The 23047-nt window shown below is 37.4% G+C and overlaps 1 protein-coding gene across 19 annotated transcripts in view; it reads right to left on the bottom strand.

The window, feature by feature from the left end:
• The window catches only part of TUT4 (terminal uridylyl transferase 4), a 127062-nt gene that overhangs the window by 84876 nt on the left and 19139 nt on the right, over positions 1-23047 (bottom strand). For all 19 annotated transcript variants that reach the window (XR_013350319.1, XR_013350320.1, XR_013350321.1 and 16 more), the window contains exons 2-3: positions 11641-12462; positions 3402-3565 (exon numbers count right to left, since the gene is read on the bottom strand). Coding sequence is in view for 13 of the 19 variants with exons in the window: in XM_077844910.1 (XP_077701036.1) it covers positions 3402-3565; positions 11641-12370 (894 nt within the window). In the remaining 6 variants the exon portion in view is untranslated. The remainder of the gene's footprint in view (positions 1-3401; positions 3566-11640; positions 12463-23047) is intronic.

The raw sequence follows: 23047 nt of genomic DNA, 5'->3' as shown, positions 1-23047 counted from the left end.
AAATATTGGCAGATAAGGACTTGTCCAGATTCTTTTGGTAAGAAGTGTATTTTAACATGAATGGGGAGTCAGAAGGCTTGAAATGACATCTCAATTGACTTTGGATAAATCTCTAACACCAAAAACTGCTTCTATATAACCTTAAAATGAGTAATAAAAATTGCTCTATGTGGTAAAATAACTCAATTCTACAAGTAGCTGATCTTTAGTGCTTAAACACACTATACAAAGAACTTTTACTTGTATTTTTTATTTTTTTCAAGATTTACTTATTATTCATGAGAGACAGAGAGAGGGGGGCGGGGCACAGACACAGGCAGAAGGAGAAGCAGGCTCCATATAGGAAGCCTGACGTGAAACTCAATCCTGGTCTCTGGGAACATGCCTTGAGCCAAAGGCAGATGCTCAACCGCTGAGCCACCCAGGCATCCCAACTTTTACTTGTATTAACGTATTTAATCCTCATAACAGTCAATGAGCTAGGTGTTAAATTTTTAGCAACATTTTATTTTCTATTTTTTTTTAAGATTTTTTATTTATTTACTCATGAGAGACAGAGAGAGAGAGAGAGAGGCAGAGACACCGGAGGAGGGAGAAGCAGGCTCCATGCAGGGATCCCGATGTGGGATTCGATCCCGGGTCTCCAGGATCACACCCTGGGCCGAAGGCAGGCACTAAACCGCTGAGCCACCCGGGCTGCCCTTTTAGCAACATTTTAATGATGAGGTTACTGAAGTTTAATTAAAGAGATTAAAGAACTTATCTGCTATCCAACCACTTAAGTGGCAGAGGTAGACCCAGTTGACTCCAAAACCTATAAACTTAACCACTAAGCAAACCACCTCTAATTATTAACCAACTACTACATCCAAGGTACTATATTAAGCACAATAGCAAAGAACAAAAATGTTCTCACAACATCATGAAGCTTCTATTTTCACAGAAGAGACCCATGAAAAATGCATAAACAAATGCTTTAAAATTCCTTCATCATGGTTATATTTTATTTTACCCTTAAACACACACACTAATAACTTTTTTAAAGTTTCTGCAGACCAGCTAGAATAAAGATCGCTGGGCATGGAAATTCTAAGTATTTCCTAATCAATATTTAACACTAACTATAGGGAAATTTATCCTTCTGATCTAATAGCTTAGATTCTTAGATTCTTTGGTATAGTTTAAAAACCTGTATCTTTATTTATCAATCAGATAATCTATGGATACCTACCTATGAACAAAAGGACCTGATAAAATCAAAAGCAAATAGTTAAGAATATTCTTAATGAGTATCTAAAGTTGGTAGAGAAAAAATGTTAATTAAGAGTACACTAAACTGGGATGCCTGGGTGGCTCAGTGGTTGAGCATCTGCCTTTGGCTCAGGGCGTGATCCCAGTGTCCTGGGATCAAGTCCTGCATTGGGCTCCTTGCAGGGAGCCTGCTTCTCCCTCTACCTGTGTCCCTGCCTCTCTCTGTGTGTCTCTCATGAATAAACAAACAAAATCTTAAAAAAAAAAAAAAAAAAGAGTACACTAAACTGAAAATAAAGAGGTTTTAGAGGACTGAGAAACAAAGTGCCAGAAACAAGAGATTATAGACATCTACGCTAGGATTGGCACACTCATTTTATATCATTGCTGCTTAAATTCAAATAAAAAAGTATTTTCCATGCTCCCAAACTTTTCTTTTACACCAAGCCATTCTTTCCTACCACCATCAAATATCCATTCCACTCCAATATCTTTCATCTCCGAAGAACTGATCTTTTGTGCTTTGTATTCTAACCCATCCAGTCACCTACTTATTCTTAAAATATTTTTCACATTTCCCTTATACATGCTGTATAATTCACCTGCACCAGCCTTCCCCAATTCACCTAGTAAACTCCTACGCCTTCAGATTCAGTTCCAATGTCACCTCCTTATAAAGCATTCTCCAAACTGATGCCTCTATATCCCAACTCGTTGATCACTCTTTTGTCTAAGATTTCAGGCAATACTTTCTTATTACTATTATTTGCTTACATGTTTTTCTCTAATTAGCAAACTCCTAGAAAAGCAGTATCATGTTTTTAGAAATGCCACACATTCCCAATTCAACTTATCATTAGATCATGGCACATGAATAGCACTCAATATTTATCTTAACAATACACAGATCCAGAATAGCTACTAATTCCAGACTCAGGAAAGAGAAAGTGAGGAATGAGAGAACTAATAAGTAAAATAGTAAACTGCAAAAAAGACTTTCTTCTAACTCGGACCTTTGGAGACTAGCTATACAACCTAAATTCTCTTCCTTATTATGGGCCTCTACCTTTTGATATTCCTTTCTATTTTCACAAGATGACTATTCTGTCAAAAGTTCTATTAATAACTCAGGATTGCCTTCTTCAACCTAGATACCATCTCATTTTCCTAAACTCTATAAAATTATATCATTTCTTTCATTTCTTATTTGTCAAGAATGATGACCTATTTCCTTATATACATACTCACAAATATCCCAAATTTTTTTATGAACAGATTGATTTATGATTATTTCCTTTAATACCTAGCAGTGTTTTTATTAAGGCAACGAATATGTACTTCTAAGCTAAGAAATTAATTAGGACTCAGGAACAAGATACTAATGGCTAGAACAATTCTGAATACATAAGAGATATTCAGTAAATGGGAGACAAAAGAGGAAAGTAGTGGAGAAAAAACAAGGAGAAAAGTGAGTGCAGTATATCATATAATATTTGCTAATTTATTTGTCACTCCAAATGGACTGTTCACTTCTGATTCACCAACTGCCATTTTCATCAATATATCCCAGTGTAGTACTTAGAACATAACAAGCACTCATTTATGTTTTGATAAGTGAATAAATCAGAGGTCAGCAAATTTCTTCTATCAAGGGACAGAGTAATATTTTGATAAATCTCTTATACTTTGGTAAACAGCAAATATTTTATGCTTTGCAAGCTATATGCTCTCTGGAGCAAATAACTACTCACTCAATTCAACTCTGCCATGGTAGCATGAAAGCAGTCATAGACAGCAGGTAAACAAATGGGCATGGCTATGTATCAATACAATTTTGCTTACAAAAACCAAGCACTACACTTATTTTACACAATTTTAAAAACACAAAGCACATAAACAAAAAGGCAAAAATAAGAGGGTAGGCCATAGTTTGTTGATCCCTGGAATGAATCAATGAGATCAGACTCACAGACATAAGGATTAGCTAAACAAAGGGAGAGAAGAAAGGAAGAGAGAAGGAAGGAAAGAGGGAAGCAAGGAAAAACAAATGCTATCTCTGCCTTAGTAATTAAAGAAAAAGAGCTGTACTTGGCAAAGAAAAGTTATGAAACATGCATATTCATCCAAGTAACTAAAATGACATAATATACTTTTTCAAGTCGAAAGATGTGATCTCTTTCTAAGCGTTCTTCTGCTTGTTTCAAGCCTAGCCTCTGCTCAGGTGTCAATGCAGATTCATCTATCACAGTAGCATTTTCTAAATAGTCCATCTCTGAAGAGTTTTCTTTATTAGAGTCATCATTCTTCATTTTACCTAGAAAAGGAAGCAATCAGTTACCATCAGAAGTGATAAATTTAAAAAATTTTAATGGAAAATAATTTATACATATACAGGAAAAATATTCTTGCCTTACACTTTCCTTAGCTGTACAAGTTGGAATACTTAGGTAAAATACAAGTATGAGATATACATGGTATCAAAACTCACAAAGAAAAATCTATTTCGATGGGCCAAATGCCTATCTTCCTTGTTCTTCCAATCTATCGAGACAAATAGGACTAAGGCTGATTACACAAGGCTAACATAACAACCATGTTGTAAAATCTCTGAATTCTGAAGTGTGATAAAAAGTTATTTTAAGTCTCAAAGGCTGGTCACTAAAATCACTTTAATGACTTCATCACTATATACACTAGCAGCTAAAAGAACATATATCTTTAGACCACAAACCCACATCAAGCACCTCTCTCTTTGTTTTCAAAGAACTCAGAATACCTCTACCACATCAGTATTTTTTCTTTGCTTCTCTGCCTAACTAGATTGCAATCTCTTCAAGGCATAGACTGTGTGCTACCATCTTTTCATTTCCAGCACCTAGCATTATGGGACTGGCATACGGTAGGCTCCACTATCAATGTAATTTTTTTAAATGCAAACTGAATTATGTTATTCTCTTGCTTAACATACTTAAAAAGCTTTCAAAGAGTTCAGGATAAAGTTTAAACTCTAGCATATTATATGCCATCCTTTCCTTCATGAAGGCAGTAAACAGAATAACTACAACATCCTACCATAACACTTTTAACTTCATTCATACCAAATGTGCTGGAATGGATCACTGCTACTTCAAGTTTCAATGCCTTTTATATATGCTGTTCCTTCCATTATTAAGACTATCCTCACTTCAACTAGTAATGTTTACCTGTCCTGCAAAATTCAGTTTAGGCTAAAACCATTTCAAAGACAGTCTGATATTTTTTATACAGCTGACACATGAGTAATATTAAGGCTTAGGATGTCAAAATCTGCATATAACTTTTTACTGCCCAAAATCTTAACTATTAATAGCCTACTGTTGACAAATAGCCTTAATAGTAACATAAACAAGTCGACACATATTTTGTACATTATATATATAATTATATATGTATTATGTGTATAATTATATAATTATATATATATATTATATTCTTACAATAAAGTAAGCTAGAAAAAAGAAATTCTTATCAAGAAAATTATTAAGGAAAAAAAAAAAGAAAACTATTAAGGGGCTGTCTGGGTGGCTCAGTCAGTTAAGTGCCCAACTCTTGATCTCAGTTCAGATCATAATCTCAGGAGATCAGGTCTTGCATCGGGCTCTGTGCGGAGTATGGAGCCTGCTTAAGGGTCTGTCTTGTTTTCTCTCTCTGTTCCTTCCCCCCACAAAAAAAGAAAATCATAAGAGAAAATACATTTACAGTAACATAATGTATTTATTTTAAAAAGAAAACCAGGGTTTTCTGGCTGGCTCAGTCAGTAGACCATGTGACTCTTGATCTCAGGGTTTTAAGTTCAAGCCCCACTTTGGGTATAGAGATTACTTAAAAAAATAATAATTTAAAAAATTTTTATTTTCTTACCTATTGCCCTTTTTAAAATTTTTTAAAACTTAAAAAAATTCACACACAGGGCAGCCCTGGTGGCTCAGGGGCTTAGTGCCGCCTTCAGCCCAGGGTATGATCCTGGAGACTGGGGATCGAGTCCCAGGTCAGGCTCCCTGGATGGAGCCTGCTTCTCCGCCTCCCTGTGTCTCTGCCCTCTCTCTCTGTGTGTCTCTCATGAATAAATAAATAAAATCTTAAAAAAAAAAATCCACATAAGTGAACCTGTGCAGTTCAAAAACTGTTGTTCAACTATACAACTGCAGTCTCATAGCACTTGCTATTATCTCACATTTGCGTATTACTATAATTTGTATTCATATATCTATCTTCTACCTTAGATGATGGATTCCTTGATGGTAATGACTAGGTTTTATTTAACTTTTCATTTTCAGATTTTAATACCTAGGCCAGAGATGATACAATCGAAGTGTTGAACAAATAAATTAATGTGGATGTATCTAAAAACACTGTTTAAGTAAATGCTCATAGACAACCAAAAGATCTCTCCACTCTACCTTCAAAAGCCAACTAACTACATGCAATGTACAAGAACCATGACAGTCTATTCTACCTTTTGATAGCACTAATTTTTCACGCAAAGAAGAAATGGTATGCCTCTGGAAATGATGTGTTTTCTACCACAAGGGCACTGAAGTCTCTGGAATCATATGGCAAACTCTTAGGTAAAGATGTTATAAGAAGGATTCAAAGATCAGAATTACTGTCAGGTAAACACTGATGCACAATGAGCAATTTGCAATGATGTCCTAGTATTTGGAAAAATAATTTAGTTTCTTAGTAGCCATTTTATGATGGAAATATTAAAAAAAGGTAAAATCCTCGTTTTATTTCTACATTTCATGAAAAAGGATAGTAGCAAGAAAACAATATACTAAAAAAAAAATATTCTAACCCTCTTTTCCTTTTTTTTTTTTTTAAGATTTTTATTTATTTATTCATAGAGACAGAGAGAGAGAGGCAGAGACACAGGCAGAGGGAGAAGCAGGCTCCATACAGGGAGCCTGACGTGGGACACGATCCAGGGTCTCCAGGATCACACCCCGGGCTGCAGGCGGCGCTAAACCGCTGCGCCACCTCAGCTGCCCCCTCTTCTCTTTTTTATATGTACAATTCACCCAGCATAACAAGGCAACTAACATCAATTCCTGTAAAACTGTCATTTCTGCCAATATAATTATAGAAAGCTATATATCTTTCTTTAAAAGACAGAAAAACAAAATTATTTAATTTTCTGAAATCAATATCAATATAAAATAACATTAGGAAGAATTTCCCAACTTTTTTTTCCATAGAACTTTAGTCCCATGAGATACTAATACTCTCACAAGAGTTGAAAATAGGTATTCAAAAACCCATACATAAATGTTCATAGCAACACTATTTACAACAGTCAAAGGTGGAAAAGACCCAAACCAAACATCCAATCACTGATAAATAAACAGAATGTGGCATATCCATATAGCAGAACGTAATTCAACTGTCTTAGCCCAGGTAGCCATAATAAAATACCAGAGACTAGGTGGCTTAAGCAACAGGAATTTATTTTCTCACAGTTCTAGAGGCAGGAAAAGTCCAAAATCAGGGTGCCAGCAGGGTTGGTTCTGATTAGAGCTCTCTGTGAATTGTAGACAGTTGCTTTCTTGCTGTGTCCTCATGAGGCCATTCCTTAGTGCATACAGAGAGACAGAGCTCTCCCTCTTTTTTTCAATCCTATTGGATTAGGACCCCACCCTTATGACCTCATTTAATCTTAATTATCTCCTAAAACCTCTTATCTCCAAATAAAATCACACTAGGAGTTAAGGCTTCAGCATATGTACTTTTTAAGGGGACCAATTCAGTCTACACTATTAGCCTTAAAAAGAAGTACTGATGTGTATATATACTATAACACAAATGAACCTTGAAAACATGATGCTTAATAAGGAAGCCAGACATGAAAAAAAATCATATATTACATAATTCTATTTCTAGGAGATACCAAGAATAGGTAAATATATAAAACCAGAAAGTGTAATTAGTGGTTGTCAGAGGATGATGGAGGGAGGGAAAATGGGAGTGAATTTTTTTTTTCAAAACCTGAGCTGAGACCAAAAGTTCGATGCCAGGGACTCCTAGTAGGTCAGTGGTTGAGAGTCAGCCTTTGGCTCAGGGCGTGACCCCAGGGTCCTGGGATCGAGTCCTGCATCGGGATCCCCACAGGTAGCCTGCTTCTCCCTCTGCCTATGTCTTTGCTTTTCTCTGTGTCTCTCATGAATAAATAGATAAAATCTTTTCAAAAAAAAAGTTGGACATTTAACCAACTGAACCACTCAGGTGCCCCAAGGGGACTGAATCTTAATGGGTAACAGATTTCCTTTTGGGGTGATGAAAAAATTCTGCAATGAGATAGTGGTGATAGTTGTAAAACACTATAAATGTACTTAATGCCACTGAATTATAAACTCTAAAATGGTTAAGATAGTAATTCCTGTATGATTCAGCAATTCCACCCCAAAACATGTTATCAAGTGAAAACACACATACACACATAAACTTAAAAAAAAAAAAAACATTCATAGCAGCATTATTCATAAGAAAAGGATAGAAACGATTCAAATATCAATGGATAAAAGGATTAAAAAAATGTGATATATCCATACAATGGAATTCAGCAATAAAAAGGAGTAAGGTACATGGATGAATTTTGAAAGCACTGTGCAGGGGTGCCTACGTGGCTCAGTCAGTTAAGCATCCGACTCTTGATTTTGGTTAAGGTCATGATCTCAGGGTCATGAGATCAAGCCCTGTATCAAGCTCCACAATGGGCACAGAGCCTGCTTAAAATTTTCTCTCCTTCTCCCTCTACCCCTCTCTCTGTCGTCCTCCTTCTCTAAAAAGGGGGGGGGGGGGGTGTTCGGTTGCTCAGTCGGTTGGACATCCATCTGACTCTTGGTTTGGGCTCAGGTCATGATCTCAGGGTTGAGGAATAGGGTCCCACTTTGGGCTCTGAGCTCAGCACCTAGTCAGCTTAGGATTCTCTCCCTGTCCCTCCTCCATGCCCCTTCCCCTGTTTAAAGACACACATGCTCTCTCTCTCCCTCTCTTTCTCAAATAAAAACAAAACAAAAACCAAAAAACCTATTGTGCTAAGTGAAAAAAGCCAAACACAAAAGGCCACATATTGTATGATTCCATTTACATAAAATAGGCAAATCTATAGAGACAGAAAGTAGATTAGTGACTTCTTTTTTTAGTGGGGGAAGGGGAGAAGGAGAGAGAGAATCTTTTTTTTCTCCCAGTGAAAGCATTATCAAGGATTTATTTTTTTAATTTTTTAATTTTTTTTATTGGAGTTCAATTTGCCAACATATAGCATAACATCCAGTGCTCATCCTGCCAACTGCCCCCCATCAGTGCTCATCACCAAGTCACCCCAACCCCCCACTCACCTCCCTTTCCACTACCCCTTGTTCGTTTCCCAGAGTTAGGTGTCTCTCATGTTTTGTCACCCTCACTGATATTTTCACTCATTTTAGCAGGTTCCACACCTAGCGTTTAGCCCAATGCAGGGCTGATCTCACAACCCTGAGATCACAATCTAACCAAAACTCAAGTGTCAGAGCCTCAATCAACTGAGCCCCTGAGTAGTGACTCTAATGGGTATAGTTACTTTTGCAGAAATGAAAATTTTCAGGTAGTAGACAGTGACAATATCTACACAACTTTATGAATATGGTACTAAAAACCACCAAATTATGTTTCTACTCTTTTTTTCTTTGAGAGTACATGCAGGCAAATAGGGAAGGGGAGGGGGCGGGGGTGGGGGAAGGGGGGGGGATGTGCAGGAGAGGAAGAGAATCCTAAGCAGACTCCATGCTGAGCAAGGAGCCCAAAGCAGAGTTCGATCTCAAGACCCTGACATGATGATCTGAGCCGAAATCAAGAGTCACTTATCCAACTAAGCCACCCAGGCAGGTACCCTAAACTGTATGCTGTTAAATGAGAAATTTTGGCATGTGAATTATATCTCAATAAAGCTATTATATAAAAAGATAGGGGCACCTAGATGGCTCAGTCACTTGAATGTCCAACTCCTGATCCCAGTTCAGGTCTTGATCTCAGGATCCTGAGTTTAAGCCCTGCATTGGGCTCCACACTGGGTGTGGAATATACTTAAAAAATTAATAACAGCAGTGCCCCAGGTGGTGCAGTCAGTTGGAGACCAACTCTTGGTTTGGACTCAGGTTATGATCTCGAGATTGTGAGATAAAGCCACACACTGGGTTCCCTGCTCAACACAGAACCTGCTTGAGATTCTCTCTCCACCTCCCCCTCATGTGTGTGCACACACATGTGCTAAATCTTTAAAAATTAATAACAAAAATTTTTTTAAAGTAAGAACAATTTTAAATATGACAGTGATAAAGACAATGGAGAAAAATTAAACCGGCAAAAAGAATTATAAATTTTAGATAAAGGATCCAGCAAAACCCTCACTGAGAAGGTGAAGAAGGGTAAGAGAGCAAGCCATATGGACATCTTGGGGATGAATGTTCCAGGCAGAGGAAAAAGTAAAAGTGAAAGCCATCCTTCGTATTTGAGGAAATGCAAAGAAATCACGTACTTGGGACAGAGAGGGAGAAAGTAAGAAGTAGATGAATGAAAGCAGGCAAGTGGGACAGTGGCATAGATCACATAGGGCCTTATTGTTTACTGCAAGGACATTAATTGGTATCTTTTTTTTTATTATTATTTATGATAGTCACAGAGAGAGACAGGCAGAGACATAGGCAGAGGGAGAAGCAGGCTCCATGCACCGGGAGCCCGATGTGGGACTCGATCCCGGGTCTCCAGGATCGTGCCCTGGGTCAAAGGGAGGCGCTAAACTAATTGGTATCTTAATGTATGGGAAACTACAGAAACATTTTGAAAAGTAGTAACATGATTTGAATAATTTTAACAGGACACTGGCTGTTATGTTGAAAACGCAATTAAGGGGCACCCGGGTGGCTCAGTGGTTGAGGGCCTGCCTTTAGCTCAGGTCATGATCCCCAGGGTCCTGGGATCAAGTCCTGCACATCAGGTTCCACAACGGAAGCCTGCTTCTCCCTCTGCCTGTGTCTCTACATCTCTCTCTCTCTCTCTGTGTGTCTCTCATGAATAAATAAATAAAATCTTGGGGAAAAAAAAAAAGTACTCAAAAGACATAGACCTTTATAAGCAATTAAAGCTAAGATCAAAATCCCAAAAGAAAATGAACTTCATACCAAAAAGTCTCAAGTAAATTCCAAGTGTCCTAACCAATCTGTTTCCCGTCAAAGAATTTGCTGCACTACATTGGGGAATATAAAAATTAGTGAAAGGGAATAAAGGTAAAGGAGAGAAAATGAGTGAAAATATCAGTAAGGGTGACAAAACATGAGAGACACCTAACTCTGGGAAACGAACAAGGGGTACTGGAAAGGGAGGCGGGTGGGGGGTTGGGGTGACTGAGTGATGGGTACTGAGGGGGGCCTTGACGGGATGAGCACTGGGTGTTATGCTAAATGTTGGCAAATTGAACTGCAATAAAAAAAATCAAAAAAAAAAAAAGAATTTGCTGCACTACAGCTGAAACTATTAAAAGTACGTATATACATAGTTTATGTATATATTCTATATATACTTATAAACATTTATATATGTATATACGATATATGTACATATACTTATATGTGTATAAAAATATGTATATCTGATCATAGCACTAACTTGCTTAAAACTCTTCAATGGCTTCTCAAAACACTCATAATAAAGTCCAAACTGTGTATCACATCCAAAAAGATCTTCTTTTTCCAATTATTGTGTGTCTTTTTCCAATTACTGTGTGTCTTTTCCCATTTGCCACTTTCACCCCTAATTCTGTTTCAGTCATACTTAATCTCAATCATACTCTCATTCTCACATTTATGTCCTGCATTTCTCAACCCAAAGTCTAAATAATCCCTCAATCAGATCACACACTCTCTCAACTCTTTAAGTTTTTAGCAGAACTAAATTACCACTTTATTTATGTGTATCACTCCCATCTAACTAGAAGTATCCTTCAGGTCTGGTGCTTTATTTTTTTATTTTCCCTTGTAAACATATGCTTGGTATATAAAAGGAACTCAATATATGCATGTTTGTTGAATGAATAAGCCACATATTACCAGGAACACTTAAAAAGTGTGTGTGTGTGTGTGTGTGTGTGTGTGTACACAGGTACATACAGACTACAGGAGCCCCTAATTTCTATTTGCACAGGCTTTTAACCTACTGTAATAAATAAAAAGGTTCTTTTTTTAGCTTAAAAAACCATATTATTAAAGTCTTTTTTGCAATTAAAGTAGTAAAAATCACATTAAGGGTTATCTAAAGAACATTAATATCAGAAAATCTCTCCAAAAATGTAACCTGTGGGATAATCTAATTTGTACTTACTCAAATCATCTGCTATGTCTTCAATTCCTGAAGCACTATCATCAGAATCACCAGTATTATCCGCACATGCTTGTTGCTTCTGAGATAGTGGTGAGTTTTCTAAAGCAGATTTTCCTCCCTCTACAACATCAATATTCACTTTGTCCAGAGAAGTAAAAGAGCTTGGAATTTTTTTCCCAATTTGCTGTAATTCTGTCCGTCTGATGTTCTCCTTCGACAGTAAACTGGGCACCTTCTCTGGTTCTACTGGTGAACCAACGACCTTTTCTGATTTCATCTGAGAACTGGGTACTTTTTCTGTTTTCCTCTGTGAACTAAGTGCCTTTTCTGTTGCTGTTGCCTGTGAGCTGGGTGTCTTTTCTGTTTTCACTGGTGAATTAGGGGACTTTGGTGATTTTTCTGCTTTTGCCTGTGAAACAGGTATCTTTTCCGCTTTCACCGGTGAATTAGGTGATTTTTTTGTTTTGCAATGACTTTGATCTCGAAGGACTAATCCTAAATCTTTAGGGCTTGCTACGTTGGCAGCATTTACTTTACATGATTTAGCTTCTGTTTTTTCTATACAAATATCATTTTGCTTATTTTTTTTGCTACTATTCTTATTTGGAGAGCTGGTCCCAATTTCTTTTATGGATTTATCATTTCTAGTTTTCAAAGTTTGATTAGATATAGCCCAAGCATTCTTCTTTGGTTCATGATTTTCATTTTTTGAGGCCTTAGAGTCTTCCATTATTTGAAAACCTGCTTCTTTCCAATTGTGGCACTGTAAAATGGCAGATTTCCAGCAGATGAATTGCTTCAAGTCCAGATTAGGCAAACAAACTATTGGGTTGAAAAAAAAAAACAAAATGTGTTATTTAAAATGTAAAAGCCATTTTTAAAAAATTGGTGAGACTTTCAAAATTTGTTCTCAAAACTTAAGAAATTGTACAAACTTAAAAACTCTGATAACGGGATCCCTGGGTGGCGCAGCGGTTTGGCGCCTGCCTTTGGCCCAGGGCACGATCCTGGAGACCCGGGATCGAATCCCACGTCGGGCTCCAGGTGCATGGAGCCTGCTTCTCCCTCTGCCTGTGTCTCTGCCTCTCTCTCTCTCTGTGTGTGACTATCATAAGTAAATAAAAATTAAAAAAAAAAAAAAAAAAAACTCTGATAACCATATGAGGAGTTAAAATCCACTTGGTAAATAACTCAAATGGTCATAAAGAAGGTTCTAATATGGGCAGCCTGGGTGACTCAGTGGTTTAGTGCTGCCTTCAGCCCAGGGCCTGATCCTGGAGACCTGGGATCAAGTCCCATGTTGGGCTCCCTGCATGGAGCCTGCTTCTCCCTCCGCCTGTGTCTCTGTCTCTGTCTCTGTCTCTCTCTCATGAATAAATAAATAAAATCTTAAAAAAAAAAATGTTCTAATATAATTATGGCAATATGAGAATTTTAGAAGTTAAATTTGTTTTACATTACTCAATAACAATTTCAACTAAAAGGGAAATAAAACTAGCAACTGATGTACCACAATGAATATAAAAGGAAATAGAACAAAGAAAACACAAGCAATCCAATCGAGGGGCACCTGCTTGGCTCAATCAGAGGAACATATGACTCATGAGTTCAAGCCCCACATGGGGTGTAGAGATTACTTAAATAAGATTGATATTCTCTCTTTAATTAAAAAAAAATTGATTATGTTCTTCTTTCTAAATTATTTTATGTTTTTTAAGTTACAATTAAAATTTAAGCCAAAAAAAAAAGAAATTAACCCAAAACCATCTTATATTTTCACGATTGCTATCTTTTATGGCTAACTTTATTTTCTAATAAAAAGCTTTACCGGGATCCCTGGGTGGCGCAGCGGTTTAGCGCCTGCCTTTGGCCCAGGGCGTGATCCTGGAGACCCGGGATCGAATCCCACATCGGGCTCCCGGTGCATGGAGCCTGCTCCTGTCTCTGCGCCTCTCTCTCTCTCTCTCTGTGACTATCATAAATAAATAAAAATTTAAAAAAAAAAAAAAAAAGCTTTACCATTTTTAGCTATAAAAAAATGTTACTGTTGCTGGTTTTTGGATATTTTAATTCATTTAATTTACACATTCTGCTTTCAATATTCTTTATAAGGTGTTTCACATAATTGTCAAAATAGTTGCTAAACATACAACTATATCTAAATTCTTGTAGAAACTGTGGCAGGATATCCTGTTACTTCAAAAAAAAAAAAAAGAAAAGAAAAAAAAAAGAAAGCATGGTGGGGTCCCTAGCAGGCTCAATCCTTAGAACATAGAACTCCTGATCTCAGGGTCAGAAGTTCAAGCCTCACATTGGGCAAGGAGGCCACTTTAAAAAAAAAAAAAAAAAATAGTACTTATATATAGCAAAATTGCTATTTTTAAGCTATCAATAGTACAAATTTTCCCCAAAAATGTTGTAATTCCTAGAAATAAAGTCCTCTCTGAGGAGGTAAGGTTTTGAGTAAGGTTCACCACTTCCCAGTGCACTCAGCAAAACTGGTTGAGTCAAATAAAAATGTTGGACCCATGTTCTAGTTCCTGGTTACATTTTTAGAATGTAGTAAATGAGAATTAAATGAGATTCTAACCTTACATAAGGAATTATCAAGAAAATAAAAAGAATTTTTAATGAATTTCTTTAAAAAGTTGTTTGAATACAGGAAACAATAGTATTTAGAATATATCCCATTTCATTTTTATATTATAAAACATCAGTCCACTTTCTACTTCTTGCTCTAATCGGGTCTTCCTTCCTTGAATCCTAATAATGCCTACTGACTACTAGAGACTTAGGGAGTTCTCAGGCCCTGAGACCTAAACCAGCAGTCGGCACCAGTTTCTTGACTTTACCATAAGAACGAATTCAAGGACAAGTCAGAAAGAAGTAAAACAGAGGAAGCTTTACTGCAAAGTCAAGGTACACACTCAAAGGAAGGAGGAGTGAGGGCACACTCAGAAAGAGGATCTAAGGGGTGCCTGGATGGCTTAGTTGATTAAGTGTCTGCCTTTAGCTCTGACAGTGGTCCCAGGGTCCTGGGATTAAGCCCAGCATGAGGCTCCCTGCTCAGCAAGTAGCCTGCTTCTCCCTTTCCATCACTCCCCCTGCTTGTGCTCTCTTGCTCTCTGTCAAATAAATAAATAAAATCAAGAGAGAGAGAGAGAGAAAAAGAAAGAAGGAAAGAGAAGAAAAAAGAAAAGGGAGGGGAGGGGAGGGGAAAAAAGAGGACCTAAGTAGCATGGGTGGATATGGGGCTCTGATTTCTACAGGTGGTTATAATTTGGGAATGAAATATTCATGTGAGGTTCCAGAGAACAGGCATGGATTTCTACAAACTCTGCATAATATTGCACACACTCTACATTAGCTACTATGTGCAGGTACAGTCTGATTTCAAGCTAAATGGGTCTCTGTGTGCATTTAAGTTACAATTATGCAAAGCAACAGCAGCACAATGCTTGTTCATGAAAAACCAGAGCTATCAGAAGTTTGCTTATTTGCCACAAACTCTCTATCAGGTATCAGACTCTTCTAGAGTCTGAGACTTAAAAAGTTGTATGCCTACACTAGGTAAGAAAATTTACCAGAAAACAACTGTTGCACAAGAACAGAAAAACTAATCACAACAATAATTACTTCTCAAGTAACCCTTCCAAAGGACAGAGAGGGCAACTACTGTAAGGCATGATTACAGAAAGCCATTGGAAGTTTGTACTACTTAAAAAAAAAAAAAAAAATAGGGGCGCCTGGGTGGCTCAGTCAGTTAGGCATCTGCCTTGGACTCAGGTCATGACCTGAGGTCCTGAGTAAGAGCCCCCATGTTGGGCTCCCTCCTCAGCAAGGAGTCTGCTTCTCCCTCTTAGCCTTCCCCCCTGCTTATGCTCTCACTCACTCTTTCTCTCTCAAATGAACAAAAAATCTTTAAGATTCCCCCCCCCTTAAAAAATTACATAATGAACCAATTTCAGCTAATGCCTCCAACCACTGAGGCCCACCCAACTACTAAATGACCCTCAACAAAGAGACAGTGACCCTCTCTGAGTCACAGATTTGTAAACTATAAAATGAGTGGCTAAACTAGGATATCTTTAGAGTCTATTCCAACTAAATGCCACAATTCTACACAAATCCTTGAAACATAGTGATGCTAATGTTGTATTGGTTCTGATCATCTTACAAGTTATAGAAAATTACCAGGGACCACTCAAGCTCTATAAAAACATAGCATTTGTACAGTAGTTACTTATTATAGTAATAATTTCACAATATATACAAATATCGAATCATTACGATGTACACATGAATTTATATAATATTGTATGTCAATATTATCTTAATTTTACAAAAGAGAGAGAGAGAGCGTTTGTCAATAATACTCTCCTACAGGAAAAAAGCTTGCTAAGCAAAAGGAAGCCACATAAACTAGGACTCTTGAGACTGAATTACAACGCATGGTATGTGCTTAATAAATAAATCCTAAATGAATATATTATTAAACACTTTATAAAGTCACTAAATGTGACTTTATAATTATGTAATCTATCATTTGCAGTTGGTTATTTTTAACACTGAAATACTAGCAATAAACCACCAAGCTTAAAATATTACTTTTAGGGGCTCCTGGGTGACTCAAGTCAGTTAAGTGTCTGACTTCAGCTCAGGTCATGATCTTGGGTTCCTGTGATAGAGCCCCACGATTCCCTGATCAGCAGGTAGTCTGCTTCTTCCTCTCTCTCTCTGCCTTCCCCCTGCTTGTACACATGCACACTCTCTCTCTCTCAAAGAAATAAATAAAATCTTTTAAAAAATACTACTTTTGGGGGCACCTAGGTGGCTCAGTGGTTGAGTGTCTGCCTTCGGCTTAGGGCATGATCCCAGGGTCCTGGAATCAAGTCCCACATCGGGCTCCCTGCATGGAGCCTGCTTCTTCTCCCTCTGCCTGTGTCTCTGCCTCTCTGTGTGTCTCTCTCATAAATAAATAAAAGAAAGAAAAGAGAGAAAGAAAAGAAAGGAAAGGAAGAAGGAAAGGAAGAAGGGAAGGGAAGGGAAGGGAAGGGAAGGGAAGGGAAGGGAAGGGAAGGGAAGGGAAGGGAAGGGAAGGGAAGGGAAGGGAAGGGAGATCATTCACTCAGAATGCAACAGGTATTGTTTCAATGATTTCTAGTTTCCAGTGTTAGTACTGAGAAAATCAAGCCATTCTTTTCATCTTTTTTACTGAATTGTTGTCTTCTTTATGGAAACTTTTAGGATATTCTCTCAGTGTTCTGCAATTTCTCTTTTTTAAAGATTTATTTATCTCAGAGAGCGAGCATGCATACAAGGGGGGGGGGGGGTGATGCAAAGGGAGAAAGACTCTCAAGCAGACTCCCCACTGAATGCAGAGCCAGATGCAGGGCTCGATCTCACAACCCGAAGATCATGACCTGAGCCTGACAAGACCAAGAGTCTGACACTTAACTAACTGAACCACCCAGGCTCCCCTCAGTGTTCTGTAATTTCTAAATGATGAGCTCTGGGAGCAGATATATCTTCATGAATGTTTCTGGGTATTCAGTTGGTTCTTTTATCTCTAACTCAAGTCCCCCCACTTCTGGAAATTTTTTCTTGTATTATTATGTCTTCTATCATTTCCTCCCTTTCATTTTCTCTGTTCTTTTTCTTCAGTTCCTATTAATTGAACTTAATGTCTCCTACACGGATTCTACATTTATCTTATCTTTAATATTTTCTACCTTTATTTTCTTTCTTGAGTGATTTCCTCACCTCTATCTTCCAACTCTTCTACATTTTGGAGGAGAGGAGCACAACGGGTATATCGTATTTTCATTTCTAAAAACACTTTAATTTTCTGATTATTACTTTTTACAGCACTCTGTTCTTGTCTCATGACTATCATCTCATATATGAACACTAATAGTTTGTCTTGAAATTTTTTCTGCTCCTAGTAGTTTCCTGAGTTTCTTATTTGTTTTATTCTCTATCAAGCACACTAACATATGCATAACAGGAAAGAGGAAAAGAGAAAAAAGGAAATGTATTCAAAAGTATTTGAATAGCCAAAAATTTCCCAAATCAGATGAAAGACACAATTATATACTACCAAAAAGTCCAATGAACTCCAACATTATAAACTCAAAGAAATCCACACCAAGACCCACTATTATTCAGTTTTGAAAACCAAAGAGAGAATTTTGAAAGCAGTCAGAAAGTAACTTCTCATGTACAAAGTATTCACAGTAAGATTAACAAATGATTTCCTATCAGAAACCATGGAAATCAGGGGCATCTGGGCAGCTCAGTCAGTTGTGCCTCCAGCTTTTGATTCTGGCCCAGGTCATGACCTCAGGGTTTGAGATCAAGCTCTGCATAGGCTCCCTGCTCAGCTTAAGATTCTCTCTCCCTCAGGCCTCCCCTTCCCTGACCAAAAAAAAAAAAAAAAAAAAAACAGGTACAAGGACAGAAAAAGGTATTCCATGCAAATAGTACTACAAAGAGAGCTGGGTGATCATATAATTGTTAAACAAAATACATTTTAAGACAAAAAGAAACAAAGATGACGTTATATATTGATAAGAAGTTCAATCCAAAAAAGACAATTAACAGTAAACACACATCTCATAATTGAGTCTCAAAACATAAGAAACAAAAAACAAAGAAAAACAAAACAAACAAACAAACAAAAAACATAAGAAACAAAAATTAACAGGCCTTAAAAGAGAAACAGAGTTCTACAATAACAGGGGCTTCAATACCCAACTTTCAGTAATGGATATTACAGTAACCAGACAGAAAATCAGTAAGAAAATAGAGGACTTCAACAACCCTAAAACCAAATAGACCTAACGTATTCAGAAGCCTCTACCCAGCATCAACAAAACACATATTCTTCTCTACTGCAAATAGAACAGACCATCAGGGAAGACCACAAAACAAATCTTAATAAACTTAAAAAAGACTGAAACCATACAAAGTATCTATCCTTATCACAACAGAATGAAATTAGAAATCAAATCAACACAAAACTGGAAATTTCACAAACAGGTAAAAATTAAACAACATACTCAAAACAATCAATTGGTCAAAGAAATCACAAGGGAAATTAGAAAATACCTTGACCCAAATGAAAACAATGTACATTTTGCCACATTTTCTTAAAACGCAGATAAAGGGATGCTTCACATAATTTTTAAAAATAAGGATTATAGGGTGCCTGGGTGGCTCAGTCGGTTAAGTGTCTACCTTTGGCTTGGGTCATGATCCCAGGATCCTGGGACTGAGCTCCTCATCAGGCTCCCTGCACAGCATGGAGTCTGCTCCTCTCCCTCTCTTTGCCCCTCCCCCTAGCTTAGGCTCTCTGTCTCTCTCAATAAATAAAAAGGGGTTTTTTTTAAGTTTTTTAAACAACAAGGATTATAAAAGAATACAATGAACAACTGCTTACCAACAAATTGGATAACCTATATGGAATGGGCAAATTATACATACAAACTATCAAAACAGAATCAAGAACAAATAAAAAAATCCAAATATACATATAACAAATAAGATGAAATCAGTAATCAAAAACTTCCCAACAACAAAAAGCCCAGAACCAAAAGACTATATTGGTGAAGTCTATTCAATATTTGAAGAATTAACACCAATCCTTCTTAAACTCTTCCCAAAAGATTGAAAGGGGGGGCAAGGGGGAAGGACTTTCCAACTCATTCTGAGGCCAGCATTACCCTAACATGAACACATATTCAAACAATCATCAACAAAAACTAGCAAACCAAATAATGAAGGATAGTTGTAAGACAGACAGGGACAAAGATAGGTAGGGCCCCCAACCTAAGAGGAAACCACCCTTAAACACCACCCTGGAAGTAGCCTCCACCCTTTTCCAAGTGATAGGTAGACAACAAAAACATGACAAGGTGACAGACTCATAGAGGGTTAATCAGATTAAAACAGCCTGCCAGCGAGCACATAAAAACCACTAGACTTAGAAATTCAGGTGGCAACCCTCTTGGGCGCTCCCCCCCCCCTTCTTCAGGAGCTTTGTATTATCAATAAACTTTGTTTTGCTGCCCACCACTCTTCATTTGGTCTACATCTTCATTCTTTGAAGCAGCATGACCAAGAACTACGGGCCCTAAAGGAAAAGAAATCCTGTAACATAAGCAGCATATGAAAAGAATCATATACCATGACCAAGTGAGATTTATCTCTAGGATGCAAGGGTGGTTCAATATACAAAAATCAATGTAACACATAATATTAACAGATTGAAGGAAAAGGAAAACATAAGCATCTTGACTGATGCAATAAAAAGCATTTGAAAAAATCCAGCAGCCTTTCATGAAAAAAAAAAAAACATTCAATAAACTTTAATATCAATTAACTTCCTCAACATGATAAAATCCATTTTACCAAACAAAATAAAAACACAGCTAACATCATACTTAATAGTTAGAGACTGAAAGTCGTTTCCCTACAATCTGAAATAAGGATGTTTGCTTTTTCCACTTCTATTTGACATAATACTACTGGAAGTTACAGCTAGAGCAATTAGGCAAGAAAAGAAAGAAAAGGCAGCAAAATGGGAAAGGAATAGGGATCCCTGGGTGGCGCAGCGGTTTAGCGCCTGCCTTTGGCCCAGGGCGCGATCCTGGAGACCCGGGACCGAATCCCACGTCAGGCTCCCGGTGCATGGAGCCTGCTTCTCCCTCTGCCTATGTCTCTGCCTCTCTCTCTCTGTGACTATCATAAATAAATGAAAAAAAAAAAAAAAAAGGAATAGAATTATCTTCTTGCCAATGACATGATCTTATATGTAAGAAAACCCTTAAAAATGCACCCCCCCCCAAAAAAAAAGCACCAAAAAACTAATTTAGCAAATTGCAGACTACAGAATCAACACAAAGATCAGGTCTATGAAATGAAGAAAACAATACCATTTACTTTATCATCAAAAAGAATAAAATACTTAAGTATATATTTAACTAAAGAAGCAAAAAAAAAAAGTTCTACATAAAACTACAAAACAATACTGAAAGAGATTAGACTTAAATAAATAGTACAATATGCCAAGTTCATAGATTCCTTCCAGTCTATTTTTCCTGCCTACCTCTTCCTTGTGTTCTGCTTTCAGATTCTAATCACCGCCTTCAGGTAATTGAGGCTGGAAACCATTAAGTATTTAAGCTCCTACTACTTACAGCCCCAAGAGAATGGAAAGCTGGAAGACACACCTTTTCTAATGTTCATCATTTATTTAAATGGATTAAGCACTCCACCCCTTGCTTGCTGTTATTAAACTCAAAAATCCCAAGAATGGTTTAAGCCTTTTTCCCAGAGCTGCCAAAAGCTGGAGACAGGACAGACTGCATGATGTGCAGCCCACTATACTCACCCACTCGTTTCCTTCACTAAAGTTATCACCAACTAACTTACATTGTTAATATTCTTAAAATGCCAATACTACCCAAAGTTGATCTACAAATTCAATGCAATCACTATCAAAATCCCAATGTTATTTATTGCAGAAATAGAAAAACTCATCCTAAAATTCGTATGGAATTTCAAGAAACTCTAAAGAATCAAAACAATCTAGAAAACGAGGGGAAAAAAATTGGAGGACTTACACTTCCTGATTTCAAAGCTTATTACAAAGCTACAGTAATCAAACAGTATGATATTGTCATAGAAAAGACACAGATTGATAAAATAAAATAGAGTCCAGAAATAAACCCTCACATATTTGGTCAACTGATGTTGACAATGATGCTAAGATTTATACACAATGGGGAAAGGATAGTTTCTTCAACAAATGGTGTTGGGAAAAACCAAGTATCTACGTTCAAAGAAATGAAGTTGGACCCTGACCTTACACTAGTTATAAAAATTTACTCAAAATGGATCACATCAGGTAAGACTCATAATTAATATATTGCATAATTTATTAAAGCACTAATTGTAAAGCAAAAGACCAGAAAAAACTCAAATGGCTATCAATACCACATTGGTAAGAAAAAATAACATTAAATCATAAAATATATTACCATGCAGCCATAATACAGAATGAGGAAGTCTCTATTCTGCTATGGAAGGATAGTGAGGACCTACTTACTGTTAAATGAAAAAAATAATACACACAGGGATATCCAGAAGACAATGGGGCACCTGACTGACTCAGTCAGTAGAGCCTGCAAATCTTGATCTCTGGGTTGTGGTTCAAGCCCCAGTGATGGGTCTAGAGATTACTTAGAAATAATCCTTAAAAAAAGAAACAACCAAAGTCAAATTTTCAGAAATAAACAATGGGGGTACCTGGATGGCACAGTCAGTTGAGCATCCAATTTTTGGTTTTGGCACAGGAGCTCAGCATGGAGTCTGCTTAAGATTCTCTCTCCCTCTCCCTCAGCCCCTCCACCTGGCCTGCATGTGCACTCTCTCTCAAAGAAATGTTTAAAAAGAAAAGAAATAAACAATGGAAGCATAAAAACAAATAAAAGGGGCACCTGGGTAGCTCAGTTGGTTAAGTGCCCAACTCTTGGTTTCAGGTGGGGTCATGGGATTCAGCCACATGGGGGCTAAGCACTCAGTACAACCCTCCCTCTCCCACACCATCTCCCTCCCCCTCTGCCCCTCCCCCTGCTCATGCTGTCATGCACACTCTCATTCTAAAATAAGTAAAATGTATTTTTAAAAGTTTCAAAGATGTAAATTTTTAAATTACACTAAAATTATACCTTATATTTTTTTTAATTTTATTTTTAAGTAATCTCTACTCAAAACCACGAGATTAAGAGTCACATGATCCATCAACTGAGCCGGCCAGGAGCCTCTATCTTATATTTTAAATTACAAACATGCGGGCAGCCCCGGTGGCGCAGCAGTTTAGGGCCACCTGCAGCCCAGGGCGTGATCCTGGAGACCCTAGATCGAGTCCCACATCAGGCTCTCTGCATGGAGCCTGCTTCTCCCTCTGCATCTCTATGAATAAATAAAACCTTAAAAAAAAATAAATTACAAACATACACACACAGAGATACACACATAATATAAAAACTGGTGAGTCTTCACAATCTTGGATCTGGCAACAGCTTCTTAAATATAATATCAAAAGCAGACAACAGGGCAGCCCCGGTGGCTCAGCGATTTAGTGCCGCCTTCGGCCCGGGCGTGATCCTGGAGACCCGGGATCAAGTTCTACACTGGATTCCCTGCATGGATCCTGCTTCTCCCTCTGCCTGTGTCTCTGTCTCTCTCTGTGTGTGTCTCTCATGAATAAATAAATAAAATCTTTAAGAAAAAAAAAAAAAAAGCAGACAACAGAGCAGCGGGCTGAGTAGTTGGAATATATGACTCTTGATCTCATGGGGTCATAAGTTCAAGCACTACAGAGATTACTTAAAAATAAATA

This window comes from Canis aureus, chromosome 13 (assembly GCF_053574225.1).
Source record: "Canis aureus isolate CA01 chromosome 13, VMU_Caureus_v.1.0, whole genome shotgun sequence".
Taxonomy (NCBI): domain Eukaryota; kingdom Metazoa; phylum Chordata; class Mammalia; order Carnivora; family Canidae; genus Canis; species Canis aureus.
The sequence above is the reverse complement of the archived record's forward strand: the minus strand, read 5'-3'. Positions and strand labels throughout refer to the sequence as shown.